The 25,126-nt window shown below is 37.9% G+C and overlaps 1 protein-coding gene across 3 annotated transcripts in view; it reads left to right on the top strand.

Moving 5' to 3' along the window:
- negr1 (neuronal growth regulator 1) overlaps positions 1-25,126 on the top strand; it is a 169,655-nt gene that overhangs the window by 82,339 nt on the left and 62,190 nt on the right. For all 3 annotated transcript variants that reach the window (XM_023840468.2, XM_023840469.2, XM_023840470.2), the window contains exon 4: positions 12,139-12,270. In XM_023840468.2, the coding sequence (XP_023696236.1) occupies positions 12,139-12,270 (132 nt within the window). The remainder of the gene's footprint in view (positions 1-12,138; positions 12,271-25,126) is intronic.

Here is a 25,126-nt window from a genome sequence, read left to right as displayed (position 1 = left end):
ATTTTTTTCAACACAGGAAAGTGGCACGGTGATGACCAACGCGTGCTCAGGCTCAGAACGTTAAGTGCAATTTGAGTGCAGACCAGTGGGGGAGGGGGGAGCGTCGTGCTCGCTCACGGAATAAGGCAACCAGGTCAAATGTGCGTATGCCCTGAGTGCGAGAAAACCAAGAGTTCAGGTGACGGTTAGACACAAACAGCGTAGCTAAGAAGCAGCCATACAGAGAGAACAAAGAAATGCCCACCTGTTACCAAGCTGACGAGCCACTGGGGGGCTGAAACCCAGCAAGGCAGTGCATGGTTGCACTGGGGCGTGAGCGATAAAGGTGTTTAAAAAACCAAACAAGATGCTCCTTCTTATATCAATTCTGTCTATCTGTAATAAATACCTTATGGGTGAGAGCTATAAGATTTAAGAAAATTCCATGTATGGTTTACTGAGTGAGGTCAAGGTTATGGGGGCAAAATGGCATCCAAGGTTGTGGGTTTGAGCTCTGCTTCTAGCTGTGTGTATGTGTGTGTGGTTATGCATATATTATATCATGGGGACCAAATGCTGTTATTTTGACATTTCAGTCCCCACAAGGATATGTGGTGTATTTTGTTTGGTTACTTATGGTTAATGTTAGGGCTGCGTAGGGTTTACGAAGGGTGTCATTGTTAGTATTAGGGTTATGCCCATTGAAATTAATGGAGGGTCCCCATGAAGATATGAAACAAGGACTGTGCGTGTGTGTGTGTGTGTGTGTGTGTGTGTGTGTGTGTGTGTGCCATATAATATACCAGCATTCAAGGTGTTCCCTGCTCTGGGCTCTGCACTGAATGAACAGTATGGCATGATGGATCATCTACCATGAAGCAACTGCTTTTCCATTTTTAGCATTCAGAATAATATTGGGCTTGTATTTGTGGTACAAAAATGCAAGTTCATTCATTTGATATGCTGCAGTTCTAGATTTTACAGAGACTAACACATAATAATTACAATAGCTAAGGTAACAACATTGTGAAGAGCAGTAAAATAGCAACAACAGCAATGCTCACACCTGGTCCTGCATATCACCTCCAGCAAACCCAAGGAAATTGCAGGAAGGTTAATTTGGTATTCAGCTCCTCTTGGGTTTTGCTAAACACAGGCACAGTATGCAATTTTCTGCGATTGCAGTGAGACATAGAGATTGAAGAGGGAAAAAGACACTAAGTTGTGCAGTACTCTAATTACAGAAAAATAAGGAGAAGCACTGTGCTTAAATTTAGCTATTTATATAATATATTTCATTAGATTTTAAAAGTATATATACAAGGGGTTGTATAAAATGTGAGGGAAAACGTTTGTAAGGGTGTAGATATACCATACTCTCTAATAATCTTTTTTTCATTAACTTTGTGCCATTCATCTTAATACAGTAGAAATATGTATATTATCCTGTTATGCAGCTAATGATCCATAAATAACCTTTTTGCATCAGCTTCAATATATGCACAATTACAGGTGGAAGAACTGTGTGAAAAATGAAGGCTATATCTGAATTTTTCCTTGCTGTTTAGGTATGGTAACATGTAGTTTCCTGCTTTATAGTACACTCACCAAAGAATGGTGCTACCTCCAGTGATTTTTCTAGAAAGCCTAAAAACCTCATTCTGGTAATAATTATGCAGGGCCCTCATGGGCCCTTCCAGACCAGTTTTGAACATGTTTCCCCAGTTCAAGCTCATACTTTGTTGTTAGCATTGGACACATGCAGGAGAATTTAGACCTTTCAAGAGCCTTCATCAGACTTCTCTTGGTTTTTCCTCACTGGATAGCAGTGAAAGCCAGATTAAGTTAAGGATCTGGTGTTTAAGCCCTCCAGGGACACAACTCCAGCCCCCTTGCAGACCCTTCCCAAACCAACAGCCCATGGCATCTCTACCATCCGCATTATCTGCATCCTCTGTATGTTGGTTTGTCTAATATCTGAAAGGTCATAAAATACAGTCTCAATTTTTGTTGATCACAGACCCCTCCACCCCACCCTGTCAAAACTCCTGAGTCCCTTCAGCTATTCAAGATAGGACTGAAAACCCCTCTCTGCAGACATCATTTTGCCTGGACATGCTAAAACTTTGCCTGACTAATTAATCTATATACTTACGATATTCTTCGTAGTTTACCATAGATTACTGTGTAGTTTACTTTCCCCAACGGGGAATACATACATGTTTTTCAGACAGCCATTTTTTTTTGGACAGGCTTCTTAAGATAATAACTCAAAAACCGTTTGATGGATCTTTTTCAAACTTTGCTGGGGCATTGTATGGGTGACAAACTGTAACTGTGTAACTGATTAAAATTTGAAACAGATTGACCAAAAATTAAAGCAATGTTGCTTAGTGGCATCAGAGGGAAGGGTGAAAGCAGAAGACATTTGAATATTTTGTGAACATGATTCGTCAAAAAGTATCTGATGGATCTTATTACTGCTTCAGAAAAATAGTATTTCTAGCTACTTTGTGAAAGAATGTTCAACTGCCCAGTCAAAGGTTGCAGCAAGTCTTTTTTCAATTTCTGTTCATCCCATGTCCTGGAGCCCTGTTCCTGTTCGTCCTGTCTCTCAGAATCTCGTTCCTGTTCATTCCACATCTCAGAGCCCTGTTTCTGTTAATCCCGCATTTCAGGGCCCTGTTCCTATACATGCCACATCTTGGAACCCTGTTCCTGTTTGTACCGCATGTTGGAACCCTGTTCCTGGTTGTCCCACATCCTGGAGCACTGTTCCCATACATCTCGGAGCCCTGGCTCCAGCCTCCTCTCTAGGTTTGGTCTTTTAAAATCCAGTCCTTTTCTCAGTACGGGGAATCCAGGGAGATGCCAACCATGACTCTACCAGTTCACACCACCAAGAGAGGGGTGCCAGCCTGGCAGTGGAGCCCTGTCTCCAGTCTTGTTTCCAGTCTTGTCCTCTTCCCACAGTACTGTTTCCTCCAGTTCCGTCTCTAGTCCTGTCTGCCAGTTCTGTCCTGTTCAGTCCACCAGCCCGGTCGTCCCTGTCCTGTCTTCAGTGTCATTGACAGACTTGTTTTTTTTTCCTGTCCTGAGGCCTCTGCAGGCCAGTAATCTCGGATAAGTATGTTAACTCAAAAAGTATTTTAAAGATATGCAGACATGGTATAAGATTGAAGACCTGGACATGTTCAAATTTTGAGACAAATCGCACCAAAATTTAAGCAAAAGTGTGTAGTGACAGCAAACTGGAGGATGAGCTGATAAGAAGTTTAATCTTGTGAACATGATAATGTTTGATCTTTGAAGGATCTTATTTCCATTTCAGGAACCCCCCCCCCCCCTGTGTTTAGCCATAGTCCAAGTCAGTGGTGATACATGAAAGAACTGGCGCAGATCTATTGTAGCTAATAGCTGTCAGGACTGGTCCCTGTTTTGCCTCTTCGGTATGTCAGCTGCCCGTTTGGCCAGCAGGTGTCTGGCCATCCCCTGTCCTTAGCTCCTAGTGTTTCCTTGTTCCCCTGCCTGTTGCGTGGCTTAATGGGCTAAGCTGGTTATCATCCAAACTGCTCTCTTGTTGTGGGATTGAGGCTGGTCACACATGTTTAGGCACACCGAAGTTCTGGAATCTGGTCCTTGTGGGTTGTCTCAAGTTCTCAACCTGGAACTTTCGTAGCTCCTGGCTACTTTCACACCACACAACAGGGACTGGGACCTTTATGCTACGTAAGCATGGGAGATGCAAAAAGTTTATAAATTAAATTTCACACTTAAACTACATCATCACGCCAAAACAATGGAGGAAAAATACGTCATTTGTTTGCATTTTGTGAGTTATCGAGAGGATTGGATCACGATCAAAGTGGAACATTTATATTTTACTTATATGACGCATGACATGTCTATGATTCTTATTAGATCTGACCAGCAGATCGATTTTTCGTTTTCCACAGAATGAAAAATGAAGAAAAAATGATGTAACGTTATCCCGCTAATAAGCGCTGGCAAGTTTCACTGCCAGTACCGGCTATAGCCTATTAGACCAAAGTATATGGGTTAGCGATTACATTTTCTGATGCATAAATATGGAGACGCAAGCAAAACATATATTAATTGATGCGTTAAATGTAATTAGGGTACTAAAATGATTTCTTATGGTCAATTTTGGCTCCACTACATTTCTTTTTCTGAATTTTCATGTAATTTCCATGTTTGCGCCGGTGGTTGGTCAACCAATCAGCAAGCTATCGCTGTAAGCGCCTTCCCTGTAGTTAATGTTTGTACGAAAAGTTATTCCTGCTTGCGCCCCAGTTTTGTACAGTAAGTCTTGTTATCCTAGTTTCTCCTACTGTTTGGACCCTTATGTATTTGTTAATAACCCTCACCTGTGTCTTGTTCCTAACCCTAGTGTTTGGTTTTCTGTTGTGGTCCGCTCCTGCCCCCATTTAGTCCATCTTATCTGTGTATTTAAGTGCCTGCCCTCATTATTTTCCATGACTGGTCATTGTGTGTTTGTAACTGATGTAGCCCTGTGTTCATTTACCTGCTTAGTTTTTTTTTTTTAACCCATTTTTCCCCCTTTTTTTACCCATTTTTTGTCCTTTTGAGTTTAATAAAGCTCAGTTTTTGTGAGCCACAGCATGAATCGACCATCGTTCATCATACTCATCCATAGCAAATTGCATTAGGACAAGTCATAAAAAATGCTGCCTGGATACCAGATGAATAGCACTTGGACCATTCAAAATGTGAATTCAGTCATCAGGCAAGATAAAGTCACTTGTTCACCAGTATTTCTTATTGTTTTGTGTGCAAGGAATTTATATACACTAAGTGATATACTGTAAGTTCTTGCTGATTGTAGCTAATCCCATGTAATTCTTGTCTGTTTTTGTTGTGGTACAAGAACATATCAGTGTCTCATTCAATTTCTCATATTGAGAAATAAAATGCTGTGTCTGATCGACATGGACCCAGAGAGGCAAGGAGTGGCCTTCCTTATTTCTTAAAATTGAAAATGGCAACCTTAGTAAGGATTGATATTGTGATTGATGAAGGCGTGTGTCTCCGGTTAGCCAAACGTCATTACGCGATGAGGAAAAACCATGAGATTCTGAAAGGGCTGATTGATACGATTTAATTCTTGGGTTATCAGGAGCTGGAGTTTCGGAGACATGATGAGGGTGAAAACTCTGACAGCAAAGGAAACTATAGAAGTGCCTTACTGCTATGATGATGTTTTGTTTTTTGTTGCGTGTTTGTGCTGCGATGTAATGCATTGTAAAACAGTAATGTAAAGCTATTCTAGTCTATTCATTAAAATGAAAGCCAAATTTACAGAAAACTACATGTCATGTAGTAAATATGTAAATGATAATGAAATGACCACAAAGCATAGTTTTTGTTAATTAAAAAATTACAGGACAAAAAATTTTGTAATGGGAGACATTATGCATTATTATCAAGATATGGGCTCAGGGGTATATGCATATATATTGGTTCTTACCATGGGCAATATTAAAAAGTAGATCACCATAACAGCTAATTTCTGGAATAGAATTAGTTGAAGATTTGTATAGACAAGTGTTAGGTCTCGCAGAATAAGACAAGGTTGGATTTAAAGACAAAATACTTTATTACAAAGATTTAAGCGAATAAAGTTACCACATTTCGAACACTTCACTCCAGCTTCTAGCTTTGCACTTACGTTTTCGTTAGGCAAGAACACAAATAAACAAACTGTTACATACAAGGTTGAAAATTATTTTGAGAGCCCAAAATAGCACAATATAGCAAATTGTGTGCACATTTGAGGGATTCTGTGAGCTTGAATTAAAAAAAAAATGTCCTTATATATCATTAGTGTATGTGTTACTCTTCCTACTGTTATGTCACAGAAAATGTTGGTCATTGGCAAAATGAGAAATAAGTACAAAAATGATATATTTAGACATAAAAATATGAATAACATCAAAGTGCCCCCCCCCCCTGGGCCAGACACCCCCCCCCCCCCATGTTTGAGCACCTGCCCCTCAAAAAGTCTGTTCAAGTCACTGAACAATGTAAAAGACTTTTTAAGATATGGACAATAAGACATACTCCAAGCAATACAGGTAACCACCAAATTGTTGGGGAAATACTGTGCAAATTGGCATTTAAGAAGAATGTGCATTGATTATCCAGGTAGATGTCGACCTGCTTTGGCGGTACTGCCTGTCGCACCTCCTCTGGTGCCCATACATCAGCTTCAGGGTCATCAGACAGGTACCACCGATCAGCAATATTTCACTCCTTTCACCCCATATCAATAAATCAGTAGGTGTAATCTCAGTGTTACATGTCACAACTAGGACACAGCATTCAGGTAAAAGCACATTTACTGGCTTTCACACTTAAAGTTGATCCATTCAGTACTTATAGAAATTGTACAGGGTGGTGAGTGTGGGAAGAGTACGGATTAGATGGGCAGAGCAGAAGACGGGTCTGTCCAAGTAGTACAATGCCGTTACTCTGGTTGCCCCCCTTCTACTTCTTTGTTACGATGTCAGAATATGATATTGGATATTTACTCTATTGCTATTTTTCTTGTACATCGGTGCACTATGAGTTGCATTTATAGTAACCCTTAGTGCGTTTGATCTTTTTTGTTTTTTATTTTTATTTTTTGATGCACTTACTTGCATGTTATCTATAAGTTGCTTTGAACAAAAGCATCCTTAGATAAATGCAAATGTTTGCTACAATATGCAGCTTAAATGGTTTCCTTATTAAACATGCAATGATATATGAATATAGCCCGTTAAGAATTATCTGCTTTCTATGTACATCCACTTACTGGTTGCATTTAATTAGATGCAGCCTCTGACAGAGACTGAAAGAACCGTAAAACGAATATGAAATTCTTTTGTAAAGACCAGAGAATAATTTGCATTCCTGCTAAATCAATGTCTTTTTTATTATTTTAATGTGGTTTTTGTCCAAAATGGTATTGAAGATACAAAAAAATGAAAGAAACCGTAACTCATTTTGGGGAAAACAGAAAATTCTCTGTCTGCATAAAAATGCAGCAGGATGAAGACAATAATAGAAGAGAAAATGAAGAGTGGGGAGAAGATAATTATCCACTGAGCAGTAATCTGCTTCTTGGTTTTCAGGCTTTGCTGTTAGCCTTACAGTCATGGGCAGGATGCTGTAGCCAATAGTGAGGACTCAGGATTCAGAGTATTTTTAACGTGGATATACATGATTTGAAGTGTCTTTTTACGAGAACCTCATTGTCACTGCAGCAGCCAGCTGTAGGCCTCATTCAAATGACAGGTGAAAAGATCAGCGTGTGGGGAGACACGTGAAGGCAGTGCTGACAGGTGAGGAGGGGCTTTGTAATTAAATTCCCCTTTTCAAGGTGCAGGAGGGGAGAGGTGGGCCAAGCAAGAAAAAGGACAAACAATTGGGAAGAATAGCTAATCGAGTTAAAAAATTCAAAATGTGTTTCAGATTGTTTTATTTTATTTGGTTTTTATGAACAGAAATGCAATGATCTTTAAACCGATAACCACAGAAAATGAAACACACACACACATACACATACATACGTACACACAGTCGTGTAATCATATCTGTAATCATATACAGTGGTACCTCGGTTCTCGAACTTAATCCGTTCCGGACTCCGGATCGAATCCTAAAAAGTTCGAGTTCTGATTGAATTTTTCCCATAAGAAATAATGGAAAACCAATTAATTGGTTCCCAGCCCCCCAAAATTACACCTAAATATGTTTTTTTTTTTTTTTAGCATTTAAACACAAAATGAACAGGATAAAACAAGAAGTGTTTCAGCTGTTTCTGGTTGTTGTCATTAGTCCTCTGTATTAAGTCCGCATTTCAGTTTGTTTCCCCAGTCAGGTCAATGGGTGCGCTCGACTTGCTTACAGCGCTGGCTTAAAGCAACGCATTCTGATCCTGACACAATGCATTACGATTAGATGCATTGCGACCTCTCACCCGGCTGCACAAACTGGAACCACCTTTGCCCTTATTGACTGAAGAGTTTAGTTACACGAATGACGTTTGTCCTGGTAAAATAAAGTTTAAATAAATGACATAAATGCTCTAAGTTAGTGGTTTATTTATTGTTAGTTACTTTAATGTTGCACTGCTTAATTTGGTTAATCGTCCAGTCTGTGAAGAAGGCATTCAAGTAAGAATTGCATTGTAGTATGACTCATTTCCTGACGCGTACAATTTATATTAGGTCAGCGTTCAAGGTTCGACTTCTGTTATTCAGATCGAGTTCTAGGAAATTCGAGCTCTAGTGAGTTCGAGAGCCGAGGTACCACTGTATATGGGAAAAATGCTAATGCTAACTATGACAACCTTAACCTACCCAGCCCTAACCATAACCATAAGTAAACTGGAAACTGGACCCCCATAAGGTAAAAAAATGGGTATTCATCACGTTGTGGCGACATTTGGTCCCCACAAGGTAAGGTATACCTGGACACACAAACACATACATACATCTTTGTGGGAATTCTCCATTCATTTTTATAGGCATAACCCTAATCCCAACTATACCAACCATAAGTAACTAAAATAGAACAATAATAAAAATATTAAAAAACACAGCATTTTTAGGTTTTTGATTGCAGTCACAGATTTTTATAAAATTGAGGTTATCTTTGTGGGAACTGAAAAAATGTCTCCACAAGGCCAAAATCTGCAGGTTTTTATCACACTTCAGGGAAACCTGGTCCCCACAATGTAATAATTACAAAAACACACACGCACATAGATACACACAGACACACACATGTATTACAGCAACCCTGGTAACTGAGAGACATAATAGTGATGAGATAAATCTGTAGGATTGACTGCCTCTGCCCTGGGATTGGAAGTGGCCACTCCCCCTTTCTGGGTGAGAGGGAGCAAATCAGCCAATCAGCACATAGAAATTGAACTGCAACATTAATGAGGAGTAATGATGCTTATCCCATGGTGCCCAATCCCATTAACCAGAGCAGACCCAGACCAAAACAGATACTACTGATAACCTAGTGGCAGCAGGAGCAGATCCTCTGGAATCCTTGATAACCACAAGCCGACGTTTGTCTCAGTCCCAAACAGGACCAGCTTAACACAAAGATTAGTTGTAGGTTACAAGTTTTTAATCTTACCTCAGGACTGAAAGTTTTCCAATTTTTAAAGGGAGCGTAACACTAATTCTTTAATAGAGGTTGTCACCTTTAAGTTTTGTTTTGGTCTTCTTCTAGAAGGAATACTTCACATGAATTAGTGGCAGTAAATAGTTAACAGGAGGAAGATCTAATTAATTTTAGGTTCTTGTATTTTTATTGGAATGAAGGCTATTGCCTGCGGAAGGTATCTACTGTATGTGTTTGTACAGAGCTGGCTGACTGGATAAGAGCGGTATTACAGTTGATGTTTTTCATTTTAGGGAAAGGGTTAGACAAAAGAAATCTATTGTATGTATAATTTTTATTGAATGGAATTTAATATGAAAACCAAGCCGGTATTTTTAGATGCTTTTTGACACAAGAATGGAAAAAGGTTCCATTAATGAAGTTGACTGCCATTACCTGTTTCCAAGTGGTGGAATGGAAGTAGGTATATAACAGTACTGAGTTCTGCTCCAGCCCTCCTACGTGCCTAGAGCCTTTCAGAGCTATTTTTTAGCATTTGGAAGTAGCAGCCCACATATATAACATATCGGTGCAGCAAAAATACAACAAAAGAGGTAACATCTGGTACTGCTGCATTGGCAGCAAAACTCTGTGTACCGACATACTTTATCGACCAACTAGAATAAAGAAGCCTGTGTTTTCCTTCTAGCCTTCATCGATTCTGGCTTTAATGTTTTATTTTAATAACGTGTTACATGTTGTGCATGCTACATAGATTCAGTGATAATGTATTTATTTAATATGCATATACATTACATACTTGTGTACATACGCATTTGTGTTCATGAACACTGTTGTTTCTAAATGAGTTCTTTCAAAACTACTATTAAGAATTAATATACTTTCTGTGATAGGGTAAAATGGTAGGGGTTTATATTCTTCTCCATTTCTCCTGTTAATTTTACCATTTATAAGTATTTTACACTGTAATGTTCACCACAGATATTGTATAGACCAGCCGGATGAGAGACCCTGAGGAAACTCCATTATGTTCCATGCAGTGCTGAATTCCTGGACACAGGAAGCTAATGACATTATCCGGCCTCTAATTGGTAACTAGTCTCCAGGATGCAATCTATGACTGAGCCACTTGGGAGCCTGGTTGAGTATTTGAAATTAATTACACATTGTTTCTAAACTGCAGCTCTTATGTGGTCCTGGGTTATTACGTTACAGAGAAGAGGCACAGCTCAGATGGGTGAGAAGCAGAGTTTTAGGCTCAGCTCTCCTGTGGCATATTTCTGCTTGCTTCTTTACTTTGCCCTACAAATCAAATGGAGTTCCTGGAAAGAAATGATGACCCAGAACTAAATGTGGACTTTTCAGCAAAGGTCATAAACACTGGGGTGCCACACACTGTAACAGGGTGCACTTTTGGATCAATTTTAAAATATGGGCACGTTTTGTTGTGGAGCTGAATTCCATATTTATATTCCACCATATCAGTTATCTCCTTCTGTTAAACTATTTATTAAACCACTGCAATTGAATTTACTTTTATTGCTAAGTGTAAAAGTCATTTCAACATCAAGAAGAATGAAAATCTTGTTATCGGATTATTTTTCACCTCACTACATTATCCAGTTGAATTCCTTGTTTTCATCTTACCCGCACTGGCCAGTTAAATCAGCAGCGCAGTCCCTCCTCTCAATGCACAATGTTCGCTTCACCTAAGGAAGGGTGGAGAGTCACACACAGCTCTGATGTGCATGATGTCGTCCGCACACCCACAACCAGCTTCATCAGGTGATGTAGCGTGGTTGGGGAACCACCCACTCATGCACCCACATATAGCTTTTAAAGATGAAAAGTGCATTTAAAATAACATGTGTGGTCACACCAAAGACTGAAGAAAGTACTACCATGATTATCGTCTTAATTTGGTTTGGATATTGGATGATGTAGCTCATATAACATCAGTATATAATCTGATAAATTAACAAAAGGTTTAGCTAGATAGCGACAACATGGATTCTTCCACAACACTAAGCCCATTCACTAGTTCACTTTTACATGTATATGTTTCTTATTAGTTATTTGCTAATATCTATCTGTTGAACTTAATGAGTTACTAAAAAATCCAAGAGAGTCAACCTGGACATAAAATAGAACTAATATAAAATAATAGTTTGTGGTTCATACAGCAAAGCTCATATTTTATTTGTTTATTGACATTAACCATAGACCATTCACTTCAGTGCCTGTGAGGTTAACTCGAGTGCCATTAATGCAAAGAGAAAGCATGTGCGATGCGACATGGGAATGTGGCGGCTTCACAGTGGCGAGAGGTGCAGGGGAAGTCAGAATTTCAGTTGTGTGGCCTTCTAGTGTTGCTTTGGTCCCGGACTGGAGCTGCACATCAGGTCTCATCACCATCTCTGTGCAGTGTTCTGCGCTTGTTTTAGCTCTTTCAGCTACGTCAGAAATCTTGATCTGCCTTCTTATCAGGATTCCTGAAGAGAACTTGCCACATTTCGCCTTGAGGAGATTTCTACTGCAGAACATTATATAACGTTTGACCTGGTGCGCATTAATATGTAAGAGAGAAGTTCTTGCAAGAAAATTCAAAGTGGAAAATTTCTGCTAAGCTTTGTTTAATGCTACTCAAGTCATACTTTCTAGGACTTATTTTTTTTAGGGTTTTAGTCTTTAAAAGAAGGTCATTCCTGTAAATTGCTCCATTATCTCATCTACTGTCCTTATTGCTTCTACGTGCTAATTTAATGTTGATGACTGAATTGTGACCCAGTGAACATATTAAACACACTTTATCATCAAATAAACTTTGGTAATATTCCTTTATTGGTAGTATTATGGGAAGTAATATGACTATATATATAAAAAAAAAAAAAATCTGTCCTGAACAGAATGTTGAACTCAGCTAATTAATCCATAGCTAATTAAAAATGTTATACTATTTACACATTTACATGTTTTTTTTTTCTCTTACAGCCAAGAAGTATGAAAGTGGAGAGTATTTGATTATCAACGGTATCACCAGGGATCAGGCTGGAGACTATGAATGCAGTGCTCAAAACGACATCTCCTTCCCTGACATGAAGACAGTTAAAGTCACAGTTAACTGTGAGTACAGTACCACCCCTTTCCATTATGTGCTGGATGTAGAGGAGTACACCATGCCATCTCTCTGCTATTTTATCACCATTTTCACTTCCGTCTCATTAGTTGCCTAATTTCACGAAAACGTCTACCACAAGAAAGCAAGTTTTAAAATATCTCCTTGATGGAAGTTTCTGAATATTTTACAGGAGAATTCCCTTTTTGTCTAGGCAGGGATGATTAATTCTCTGTAAGGAAAGATTTCAATGTTATAAGGACTCTTCCATTATGCAGGTAATGACTCTTTCAAAAGTGTGAAAAGACAGTAATGAGTATTCCCCGCAATAATGAATTATAGTGGCTTTGCTCATCATGGTTAAATGAAGCTAAGGGGAAGGATTTTAAAAACATTTTTTCTATGCCTCTTCTCATTCTGTAGCATTAATGTCATATATTGTAATGGGTAACATTAATCTTTTGGGTGGGTAGGTAGGGGGTGAAGGGGGCCCATTTTTGTTTGTTGTCTTTGTTTTTAGTTCTTCAGTTGCAATGAATGCTTTGTGTCGTAATATACAAGCCTGCTGAAAAACAATGAGTAAGAATTTCCAATGGAAGCAGCTAAACTCACAATAAACTCATAAAATCACAGCCTTCAGGATATTTTAGTGCATCCTAAATTTGCCCATTTATTCCCTAATCTAAACTTATCCGATGCTTTCGTTATGTTTTTACGTTTTTACGCTTTCTATTGCACATAGTGTTGTTGTAAATGTAGCTGGCTAATGATTCTAATTACAGGGAATAACTAATCAGAAGACAGTAAAATATCACAATCATTCACAGGGCTATATTGCAGAATATTAGTATATGCAGACAGTAAAACAGTATCAAAGGTAATTACAATATCACGGGTATGGCTTTAGGGAGAGGCAATTGTAACATCTCAGAGGGAGCGGACCACCTTAAATCATTTAAAATGCATACAAACATTATAAATCACCATTACAGCACACAGTATAGCCACCATTCAGAGTGTCTCTAACTAAACTTGGACAGTCACATCCATATTTTCATCAGTGACAAAAGACATGCAATATGATTCTGTGACCAATTCTTTGATTTTAGCTTAATGTCAACAGCATGTGATAAATATTGTGGAGTTGACAAGAGAAGGGAATCAGTATATTTGTGAATTAAAATGCATGTTTATATTTGAGGAGCTTGCAAATTGATTATTTTGACTGATACCTTAATTATATCGAATACGATAAAATCTTTATCCCACCAAGTGTTCCTCTGAATTAGAAGTATTATATTATGTGAACCATTTCTCATCTATTGCCTTCAGTCACTGAACCTCCCGGCTTACAGACTGCATGTCTGGTCAATTTAATTCAGTTGAATCAATTTTAAATTGAACTTCAGCTGCTTGGAGCAAAAACGTCAGAGGGACATTTCATGTTGCCCCCTTTGGCCCCCCAGGCCAACAGCTACAGCCACCTTCCACAATCCCAAGCATGCTGTGAACAAATTAGGAGAAACAGGTTGCTTATAACTCTGGGCACAGCCAACATCAACACATGCTCATTTATTAAATGAGTATATAAATTATTTAGTTTGCAACATCAACAACAATAAATAATTGTGTGTGTGTGTGTGTGTGTGTGTGTGTGTGTGTGTGCATATATAATATATATTCCACACTGATATGTCTGTCATGTTTAATCAGCTGTAATTACTGTGAAAATTGTTTGATGAACATCGTCATTTTGTATAATATTTATTTCTATGGTCTCTGATTATCTTAAACACTGCACCAAACATAGCTTCTTAGTGCTTAATACTGGTATGGTTGCAGAAATATAAAAATTAATCAGTGGGAAGATTCATCCTATTTAATTAAGTGCTTCATTTAGATATCATGTCTCTGAGAAGCTGTTAACATGAATTTAAACACTAGTTAAAATATTATTATAGCTATAAGTATATGCAGGCAGTATACATACATTGATTAACATTTTAGTTATGGCAGACCCAACCTGAAAGGCAACAAGCTATGTTTATACTATGCACAAAATCTTTTAGAATCTCTTATGTCAACACAGGATTTTTCTCTGATTCCAAATTAACTTCCTACGCCAACAGCATGAACATGTCAACTTCATTGTGAATTGAGCATAGCTCTGATGAAGAATGACTGTTTGGTTAGACAATTGACATCCATTAATTGACATCCACTAATGTCCCTGATGAAATAAGTAACACTGGAATTTCAAGGATAAACAGCATAATTGAAAAGAATACAAAATAATCACTTTCCCCTTTAAATATAATTACTGCTTTTAGGTAAGTACATAGTTGACCTCCAGGCTAATTGGACATTAGGAATGCTAATTAAAAATAATCAATGGAAAGTAATGAAAACAAAATTGAGCTCATGCAGGTTTAGATTTTCAATCATGCGGAATACAGGTTTACATTTCTTGACCATTATAATTTTTAAAGGCTTAAATGTATATTTATAGACATTTCTACTGTTAAAAAATGTGGTATCAAAGTCATGAGTTACATGTGATTTCACAGTTACTTTTGGCCTTTGTTAAACACTCTCCCACTCATGAGATGTGGCCCCTTTACAAAGCATTTTGACATTTGCAGAAACAATATTTTAACTAGAAAAATCAGCTTTTCATCTTACTCTGACATTTTCATCCGTGCCATGTTATTTACTATGCAATTTATGCAACACATACCCTAGAAAGGGGTAGCCAATCTTATCCGCAAAGGGCTGGTGTGTATGCAGGTTTTCGCTGCTGCTCCCTAATTATATTACTAATTAGAGGACTGATTGGCTGAGGAGTCCTCACACCTGGGTTTGAACAGCTGACCTAAAGGTTAACCCAAAAACCTGCATACACACCAGCCCTTTGCGGATACAATTGGCCACCGCTGCCCTAGAACTACCACAGAGGATTTCACGGTGTTTTAGAGCCACTGAGTAACATTCCGAGATTGGATAGTTTTCAGCACAATGTGCTCAACAATGGCTTTTAGCACAACAATCAGTCTGACCTGGCAGACACCAAACACAAATACCCCATTATTCAATCAAAGCACAGGCACTAACTATAAGTTAAATATTAACATATACAGCCGTGGAAACAATTAAGAGACCACTCTATATTTATAAACAAATCTGCATTTTTAAATCCTGGTTTAATTCTCGTTCTGTTGGCAGAAGGCTTCGCTGAACAGCAGGATGCTTTCAGGTTCAAAATTTCTAAGACAGCAGTAAACAAATATAAGGTGAAGCAGGAGACGACCAGAAACCAGACAGGTAAAAGGCAGAAGCGACAGGCTAATGCCAGAGATGACCGTTACCTTATCCGACAGTTTCTCATGAACCGAAGGATGACATCAAGTGACCTTTAAAATGAATGGGAAATAGTAAGTGCAGGTGTGAAGTGCACTGCTAGGATGGTTAGTATCAGGCTCCTAGGGCTGAGGTCCCATAAAGCAAGGAAGAAGCCCTTCATTAATAAGAAACAGGGAACGACCAGGCTGCAGTTTGCAGAAAAATATATATTGTTCACAGGCGCTTACCGATAAATTGAGAAATGGGTGAAACAAAAACTTGTGCTGTGGTCTCTTAATTTTTTCTGTGGCTGAATATCTTAAGCTATTTATGGTTTGTACTTCCACTAATTTAATAAAGGTATTAAAGAATATCACCACACATAATTGGGTTACGGAAAGAAAATGTGCAACATGTTGATTTGTACAATCAAATAACTTGTTAGTAGATTTAAAAAACATCGTTATTGAAATAAATGTATTTGGCTGATAAGCTGTTTTTGTTCACCTTGTTGTCACTAGTCAAGGCCTATAAACCTTTAAATACTCACAAATATATTGTAATGTATGTGATTTCATTTTAAAGTTAATTTTGAGGTATCTGCCAGAAGGTGTGCTTTGTAGGCTAGGAGAGAGCAGTGTTTTTTTTTAACCTGAGGAACCTGAGTCATAATCCTTCTAATATGAAGACAGTATATTTTATGTATGCTGCTCTTAACCACAACAAGTTTTGTCTGCAGTTATCAGTTTGGTGTCACTTGCCTGATTTGTTATGCAACTGCAGCTCTTATATTTGTATATACAGCACTGTGTTTTGTTTGTTATGTAATGTAGCTGAATTTTTTCCCTTGTTGCTTGGACCTTGCCAGACATAGTTAATGGGTAATGCTGGAATTACACGTATCCTTAAAAAGAAATAATTGCTTTCCACCTTAAATTGCTTACTGTTTTAGATAATTTTGGATTTTATTTAATACATTGCATTCTACATACACTCTCCCATCTCAACCTGGAAAGAACTTTACCTTGCTTTCCTAGCTAGCCAGTGGTCGTCCTACACAGCATGGGTCTCAGAGGAGTCAGCGGGGGGTGTCAGGAGAACATTTGCAGTGCTGCATTTGTAACTGCGGGTGACGGGTAACCTGCAGACCCCTGACAGGTTCCTAGAAGGCTGTGATGTGGCAGCTACCTGAGAAAGCCTGCCAGGGATTTCCCCCATAAAGCCCAACAGGGGAATGCCAATTATGTTCCAATACTTATACTGCGTTCCATTTGAACTTGTACCTCAGAAATCCTGAGTTCCTAGTCGGAAATTTCAACTAGAACGCCCCCTGAAGTCGGAATTCCGACTCGTGAGCTCAGGAATCCACACAACCCTGACCTCAGAATTCAAGATGGCTGCGCCCTTTATCAACAGAAGTAAAAGCTGTAGTTTTATACTGTTTCCTGGCACTTACATCTTACTTGTGGCTCCTTAAATTGGGTGAACACACAGTACTGTCCAACTGCTATCTGTGGAGTTGTTGCTATGGTGTTTTTATGTGGAAAATACTGCATAATGTGTTGTTATCAACTGCTATTGCTAACAATGGCTAACGGGACTAGAGGGGGCCTGTTTCAGAAAGCAGAGTTTCTTGCTTAAGTGGACAGCTTGTCGGATTTAAGGTAGTCTGGGCTAAATATAAGTCAACGAAGATAAAGGCCATTTAAACTGGGGTAAAATAAATCCGACAAGTTATCCAGCTAAGCAAGAAATCTTGCTTTTTGAAACAGGTACCTGGTATTGCTAAATGGCTTTCCGACTTGCTGTTATGGAATGCAGTTAACTTGACACCTACTGACAACCTCAGAAGTACTCATAAATAGAATGCAGCATTAGACACAGTTAGCTAATGACAACACGTACTGTATAGTCCAGACAGGGCCTAGCCTATAGCACCCAGCATGCACTTGCATTTAGCAGCTTTAGAAGTACAGCCATTTATCCCAGCCTAAGGACTGCTCTGTTTTAGTGTCAGAATAATGCTTGGCAACTAAAAAAATTTTTGGTGTTAGAGTGAGTTACCTGTTCTTTGATCTAAATGGCATTTTCCTGTATTAGAATAATTAGCATTTGCTTGTTATCTCCTGCCTTTTAAAGGTTAAGGACTCAGCAGCTATAGGAAAAATATCCAATCTACTTACATATGCATCTTATCTGACATGAGAAATCATTATAGATATTGTAGTATTGTTTTCAGCACTCTCAATCCCTTTTTATTATGATGTGTTTCACAAATGGTTGTTAGCCTGAAGCAAGGTTCTTTGGGAATATATAATTATTTTTGTATTGGCAAGTGATCAATGTGAACTGAATAAAGTTAGTTTATTAATCGATATCTGTCTTGTTTTAGTAGTGTTTTATTTACTGAAATATTTATGTATGGTTAGCATGAATGAGGGGATATAGTTTGTATGCCTAGGCATTGGTAATGTAATATTTAATGTCTTATTTAAATAACAAACTGAAACAAACTGTATGCTTTTATTAGGGAGGATAAGTAATTTCTTTTATGTGCAGTTACTGGTGTCATTGTTTCTCCCATGTATACTAAACATTTTACATGTTATATGCTATGGTAATTTTTGGGGATGCAATCTTTTTACCATAGATAATCAGAATAGATAAATAAGAGGTACAGTAATTATTTAATAAATTTATGCGAAGGATTACATATAGGCAATAGTGTATAACAGAATGCGAAGGGTATAGCAGAGGGGTAATGGGGCACAAATTAAGTAATGGTCTTAAGGCATTATAGTGTTTATTATAATATTTCATAAGCTCCAATGAAGCTCTTATACATAATGTAATATAAATACCTTCATAATGCTTTATATTAATGGTTGGTATAAGCAGTAAGAATGCTTTGTACTGCAGTATGAAGGTATCTCTAGTACATTATAGATGAGCTTCATAAAGCATTCATAATGCATAATGATCCAAAATGTTATTAACCCTCAAACTTAACTGTTTAACAAAGAAATAGTGAGTTGTCTCTTCCTCATGGGAATATATACTGTAAGTGGACACATTTATTAGGCAACTATTAGTGTGCAAAATGATTAGTTAACTACATAAAAAGATTTTAAATGGGTAACAAAATGACAAATAAATAATATGTTTGGTCTTTCAAAAACCTTCAGGGTAACAACTTTTTCATGCATTATAATGGTCAGTATAAACATTAAGGATGCTTTGCATTATAGATGAGAGCTTCATAAGGCAGTCATAATGCATAATAAGCATGGCTATGTGTTATGGCGTTTTGTAAATATGTATAGCAATGTTTATAGTGCTTTATGAATGCAATATAATGCATTATGAATGTTTTTATAAATTAAAGTGTTACCACATTCAGTGACCGATACAGCCACCCATATTTTCAGTAATTGCCATGAGCCATCCATCCATGGAGTCTATCAGTTTCTTGATCTCCCAGCCTTCCAGATGCTGTTCAAAGAGGTTTATCCCCCCCACAGTAAATATCACGTTTGAGAAGGGCCCACAAGTTCTCAATGGGGTCTAAGTTAGGTGACGAAGGCAAGCCAAGCAGTGAAGTACTTGAATGTATGATATGGAGCCTCATGGCCTTCTTCAATGCTACAGACTTCTTCCTGTACCACTGATTGATGAAAGCATCATCCAGAAACTGGCAGTAGGTTTGGGAGTTGATTTTAGTCCATCTTCAACTTGAAAAGGTCCAAATAGCTCATCCTTAATGATAGCAGCCCATAGGAGTATCCCTCCTCCACCTTGCTGGCGCCTGACTCGTAGTGGTGCCGCGTCCATTAGTGATCCAGCCTCAAGCCCATCTATCTGGTCCACTCTCATTTCATCTGTCCATAACACCTTTGAAAAATCTGTCTTTAAGTATTCCTTGGCCCAAGCTAGGTACTTCAACTTGTGAATCTTATTCAGTGGTGGCCATTTTCCAGCCTCCTTTCCACAGCCATGTCTCTTAGCACTTTACACTTTCTACTTCTTGGTCCTCCAGGCAGGTTGCAGTTCTGGAACATGGTTGCACTGGAAGCTAATGGGTTTCTGGTAGTTTCACATTTAATCCTTCTTAAGGCTTGTGCAGTTAATTTGCGACTCTTCTTCTCTGTACGTTTTTTGCAACCCTGTTGACCGTCCCCAACAAAATGTTTGATTGTCTGGTGGTCAAGCCTCAGTAATTTAGTTATTTCAAGACTACTGCACCCATCTGAAAGGAATTTTACAATTTTTGACTTTTCAATGTCAGTTGAATCTCTTCATTTTTATTTTCACCATCTTATTTGACCCATTTCACCTGAGGTAATAAAGATGCTTAATAATTATGCACACCTTATATTTGGGTCATGCCCTCCCTTATTACACAAATGTATATCACCTGACTATGATTCAAAGCAATAAGCATTCAGGTGTACTTGGATTAGAATTGGAAAATATGAACAGAAATAAAAAGGTCAGAATAGTCACTTGCCTAATAATTGTGCACATAGTGTAAACATGGCATTCATAGAATGTGCTACCCCTACTTTCTGTGTATTGTTGTATAATTGTTTGTTTGTTTGTTGTATTTTTTTTATAACTTTAGCGGTATAGCATAATTTTGGAATTTTCCAGTGCACACTGTCATGGTGCTCTGCAATCTTGAAAATATGCAGGATATACTTCTCTGTCAGCCATTCATGTTTAATAATAAAAATCCTCTTTCTGAAATTAATTGTAAAATCTACAGTAAACAAAAGATCGCACTGCTAATTGAGCACCTCTTCCATTCATTTACAATCCCTTGCATCAATTAAACTGAATTAAATGCAAAATTAAGAAGTAGAAATAAACTGTTCACTTTTAAAGAGATTTGGCAAGGACTACTGAGTGTGTATTATTGTTGCCAAATGAAGATAGTGAGTGTACTATTGTAATATATTCAGAGAGCTTTTTTCAGGCAACCTGCATAAATGCAGGAACAGATAGGAGGCCTTCAGACTGAATAAGACCACTGATTATACTCAATATCCAGATTCAAGATGAAAGAAGCAACTCGTGATTTAAAATATAATGTACAGAAAAACACTCAGCAGCATATCCATCTTTTTTGTGAGAAACAGATTTCTTGGGTTAATAACTCGGTGATTGGGTTCCTTTAAAAATACCATGTTATCCATGGAGCTGACAGTCTCTATTTCCTGGGTACAGCAACTGTTATTAAGGCCTGTGTGCAATAGAGAAAGAACATGGTGTTATGCCTGAAAATTTAAATAGGAAACTTAATGAATTAATAAATCTTGGCTAGAAACCTGCTGCTGGATGACAAAAAGAACAATGACGCACGGAGAGCATTACTGAATGGCCTCCCTGTTTATAAGCTGATAAGTCACAGACTGATGAGTCCATTTCTTAATTGTACAGAAAGCACAAATTTTTCAAAGATTATTAATAGATCTTTTATTTGAAAAAAATCCCACTTTCCAAAGGAAAAACAAAGAAAATATTGTAAGGTAAAAGTGAGTCATTTAGTGTATTTTTCTGGTTAAATTCCTTTCATAATCTCTAATATTATCGTGTGCAAAATAGTGTTTCTTTGTTTCATGAATTACATCTTTGGTTGTGTGCAAAGGTTCTTTGTCCTTCAATCAACCTGTAATAATCTCTATAAAATGGCACCCTCTTTCACTTGGTAATTTCTGTACATACATGGCTATTTCTGGAGCCCACCATCTGCTAATGCCATTAGAATATAGGGGTGATTTAGAGTGCTGCTCTGTGCTCGTGATTCCCGGAAATTACTAAGATTATTGAGTTTCTAATGATTTCTAGTACGTGCTGTGTTACACACTGACCAGACATTGCACAGTACAGTACATGGTTATAAAACAAAGCAGTGACTTATCAGCTTATAAATATGTTCTGATTATGTTTAGATGTTTCATTGTAGATAAATACATGCAATAAGATGATTAGCATGACAAGATGTCAGTAATCTCTCTTGTCATTGTGGTACTCTACAATGTGCCATTTTATTGGAATAATTAGAATACTGGCATTTACAAATGACATGTTTGTCAGTTTGTACTAATAGTAATATTTCTTTTCAGCAAATATAAAGTGTTCAATTTTTGACTTTTGTAATGTTACTTCTGAAAAGTCTTAAATGTGTATTGCCTTAACTATGGGCTTTCTACAAGTCAGCATCAGTGTGCAAATCTCACAGGTGCACCAAGGTCCCATTGGCATGCCGGTGGGGTATTGAGATTTACTTCCACCTTTTGGTTACAACATATGCATCCAGAATGTGTTATGAAGGTGACATATCTTTCTGAGTATTGTGTACTGTTGTGCAGTGCCAGAATGGATTCACCCAGTCCTGAGACTGCAAGATCTCGAAACTACCTCTCATATATCTTGGAACATCCTGAAATCATCCTGTGTGTAATGTAAAGGAACCTTTATTGGGCAAGCATTCTGCAGGCTGTTTTGATTTTTCCTTGCAATCAACCTTCAGGCAAAGCGCTTTGATATATTCATTCTGCTTTAGGTAAATATATGACAGATAATTTATGCAAATTTCAATGAAGGTTTTGAGGCAAGTGGCGGGGATTAGTGCACTTTATTGCATTGCAGTATAGCAACAAATTTAGTGGCTCAAGACAGGATCAACCTATGACATTTAGGATAATTGTGCTTCAGATTTCTTAACCACGGATACGGTGTTTGTAGAGTCTAAGTGTTTTCTTAGATTTTAAATATGTGTGTGTGTGTGTCTGTGTGGATTAAGTTTATATTGCTTTATAGGGATCAAATGTTCCCAACAATGTAATAAAAAGCTGATTGTTTTGATGTTGTGGGGACCATTATTTGGGTATCCACAAAGGTCTATGAATGCAATGAAAAAAGTAAAACTGCCGAAAGTCTATTTTGTATTTTGTTTGGTTACTAATGTTTAAGGTTAGGGCTGGGTAGGGTTAGCGTTAGGGTTATGTTGTGATTAGAGTTTTCCCCATAGAAATGAATGGAGAATCCCCACAAAGATATAATTACAATTTTGTGTGTGTCTGTGTGTGTGTATTTTTTTTTCTTTGATTTTCTCTGAACTACTATATACAACAGAATGTTATTGTTAGCCCACGATGACTTTGAAACTTATGCATATGTTTTAAATTAACATAGGAAACGTCACATCACAGGCTGTCTGTTACTTGTGTAATGATTACTGTGTTCAGAAAGAATCTGCCCTTTTCCATAAACCACTCTCTTTGTTTATACCCAAATACAATGTTTGGGGGGCAGTTATTCACAGTGTTTGACTGTTTCTAGAAGAAGCACCATTTACCCTGATGCTCCCCAGGGACACTTTGGCAACAGCAACACGCAGTTTCTGACTTTCAACTTACGAACTTTCAGACTTACGAACGAAGAGGATTGTAAGTCCAAATTGTGTTCCTTGGGCTCCCATTTCCTGTCCAAAACAGGTTTTTTTTCTGCGCACCAAATCCGCCTAGTATGACTTCTAACCTCTACTCCCGCCATGCAGCAGTGTAGCGTGTGTACTCCCAGCATCCTAGTTCTTTGTACTTGCGTATACCCTTAAAATGATGTTGAAAAATGACTTACGAACATTTCAAGTTATGGACGGCCGTTTAGAACGTATCTTGTTCGTAAGTAGAGGAGTATATGCTATTTTGATGCTATTTTCAAAACCAATGGTATTCTTGTTGATAATATTCACAGAGCTGGGAGGGGACCCCCACGATAAAATTCACCCAACCCTTGCACAGACATAATGGTACAAGACTTGGTACAGACAGCTAATAGAGACAGAACTGCATTTTTAACACGCTTAAAGCTGCTTAGATAAACATTATTCTGCCATGCACAACTACAATCAACACTAACTAAAGATACATACCTCTCTTCCTGACAATTTCATCTAGTAGGGGAGCATCTGTATATTTCTTAAGTGGTAGTTGTTTAACTGGTCTATCAGAGAATAGGGGTATGAAAAATATGACACCACTTGTAATAAATCACAATCCAAGTTTCAATCAAAGTTCTGAGTTTCCCTACATATTTTGTTCTATAACCTTAGTTATTACAATATCAATCAAAATAAACAATCTTTTATTTAATCTAGTGCATTTTTACAAGGAAAATGTCACAAAAATTCCAGTAGGAATGTAATCACATGATACGTTTGGAAAGTAGTATCTACAATTTTTTTTGTGAATCAAATCAAACATGCATGTATTGAGAGAAAAGGAAGGTTTCCTGCTGAATTATGGCTACATAAACTGTGTTGCAGCTAAAATGTGGTCAGGTGATCACATGACCTGGCTTCTGGGTCAAAGCACTGATGGATGGTCAATGATGTTGACCGTGTCGGTATAATGATTCACGCCAAAATGTAGATCCTTTTTCCAGGCAGTCTTTCAAGCTCAGTGCCAGTGCTCTTTCCCTGAAGGGTACACTGGGAAGAGTGAATGGCTAAATCTTTTGTCAAATAATAATTCAACTATACAGTAGTAGTACAGCAGTAGTAAGTAGTAGGGCAGCTGAACTCAATATGGAATAACCCCAGTGGGGTAATCTGTGTCAGCATAATAAAGAGCAAAGGAAGACAATATATGTACTCACAAGGGACACCTGAGACGGCCAACACTGAATCACGGCATAGCACGACTAATAGGGGTGATCACATTCAATGTTAGGGTGACAGCACTGACTGCTCAGCTCAAAAACAGCTTTGTAGTGAGGTCTCATCCTCACCTCAGCACCTGTAGTAGCAGGAGAGATTAGATAGAGCCAGCATCTTGTGAACATAGTAAATCGAGGAGAGAAAGATCACTAGGGTATGTGACGGTGAGTCCTCTTAAAGCTGTGAAGGTGAAAAATTGACAAGCCAGAATAGTGAACCAAGTAAAAGAGTAATATGTTCAGAAATATTAGGTGGAATGAAAAATAAATACTAGCACCATCATAATGTACTAGAGGTGGGAATTGGCAGGGACCTTCTGATCAGTGTTGTTTTCGTTGACAAAAATTATGATGAAAATTGTTTGTAAACAAAAGATTTTTAACTGATGAAAATGAGACGGTAATAAAAGAAATTCATTTTTGATGCAACTGATGAAATGTACTGATATTTTGATTATGGAATAAAAATGAGACAAAATTGTCAGAAAGAGACAGATGTATCTTTAGTTAGTGTTGATTGTAGTTGTGCATGGCAAAATAATGTTTATCTAACCAGCTTTAAGCGTGTTAAAAATGCAGTTATGTCTCTATTAGCTGTCTGTACCAAGTCTTGTACCATTATGTCTGTGCAGGGATTTTATCGTGGGGGTCCCCTCCCAGCTCTGTGAATATTATCAACAAGAATAACATTGGTTTTGAAAATACCATCAAAATAGCATATACAGACACTCCTCTACTTACGAACAAGATACGTTCTGAACAGCCATCCGTAACTTGAAATGTTCGTATGTCGTTATTCAACAT

Source organism: Paramormyrops kingsleyae, chromosome 15, assembly GCF_048594095.1.
Source record: "Paramormyrops kingsleyae isolate MSU_618 chromosome 15, PKINGS_0.4, whole genome shotgun sequence".
Classification (NCBI taxonomy): domain Eukaryota; kingdom Metazoa; phylum Chordata; class Actinopteri; order Osteoglossiformes; family Mormyridae; genus Paramormyrops; species Paramormyrops kingsleyae.
This window is presented reverse-complemented; position numbering and strand designations above follow the sequence as displayed.